Genomic DNA, 484 nt, shown 5'->3' with positions numbered 1-484 from the left:
CCCCCCCCCCCCCAGGTCGCCTGCTGTTTGCTGGTTATAATGACTACACCATCAATGTGTGGGACGTTTTGAAAGGAACTCGTGCCTCCATCCTGTTTGGCCATGAGAATCGCGTCAGCAGAGTCAGAATGTCACCTGACGGCACAGCGCTCTGCTCGGCCTCCTGGGACAACACCTTACGGGTGAGCAGGAGTTTCCATGTACATCATGCCTTTAACATTTTGCTCATTTGTTTAGACCTTATTTATGCATGAAATCACATCACAACAGCTGTGTTTAATAAATTAATTTGGGAGGATAACACTGACTCTAATATTTATATTAACATGTGAATTGTGATTCAGATTTTTGGTCAAAAGGATTCCAGTCCAGTTGGGATCATATTAATATTTGTAATTAATTAGGTTGGGCTACTTACTTTTGACTGGATTAATTCAATTCAATTCAATTCAATTTTATTTATAGTATCAATTCATAACAAGAG

The 484-nt window shown here is 40.1% G+C and overlaps 1 protein-coding gene across 1 annotated transcript in view; it reads left to right on the top strand.

Moving 5' to 3' along the window:
* Positions 1 to 484, top strand: part of gnb5b (guanine nucleotide binding protein (G protein), beta 5b) — a 12053-nt gene that overhangs the window by 10602 nt on the left and 967 nt on the right. Inside the window, exon 12 of the mRNA XM_032516512.1 lies at positions 16 to 182. Within this exon, the coding sequence (XP_032372403.1) occupies positions 16 to 182 (167 nt within the window). The remainder of the gene's footprint in view (positions 1 to 15; positions 183 to 484) is intronic.

This window comes from Etheostoma spectabile, chromosome 1, assembly GCF_008692095.1.
Source record: "Etheostoma spectabile isolate EspeVRDwgs_2016 chromosome 1, UIUC_Espe_1.0, whole genome shotgun sequence".
Classification (NCBI taxonomy): domain Eukaryota; kingdom Metazoa; phylum Chordata; class Actinopteri; order Perciformes; family Percidae; genus Etheostoma; species Etheostoma spectabile.
Note: the sequence above shows the minus strand (reverse complement) of the source record. Positions and strands in the feature narration are given on the sequence as shown.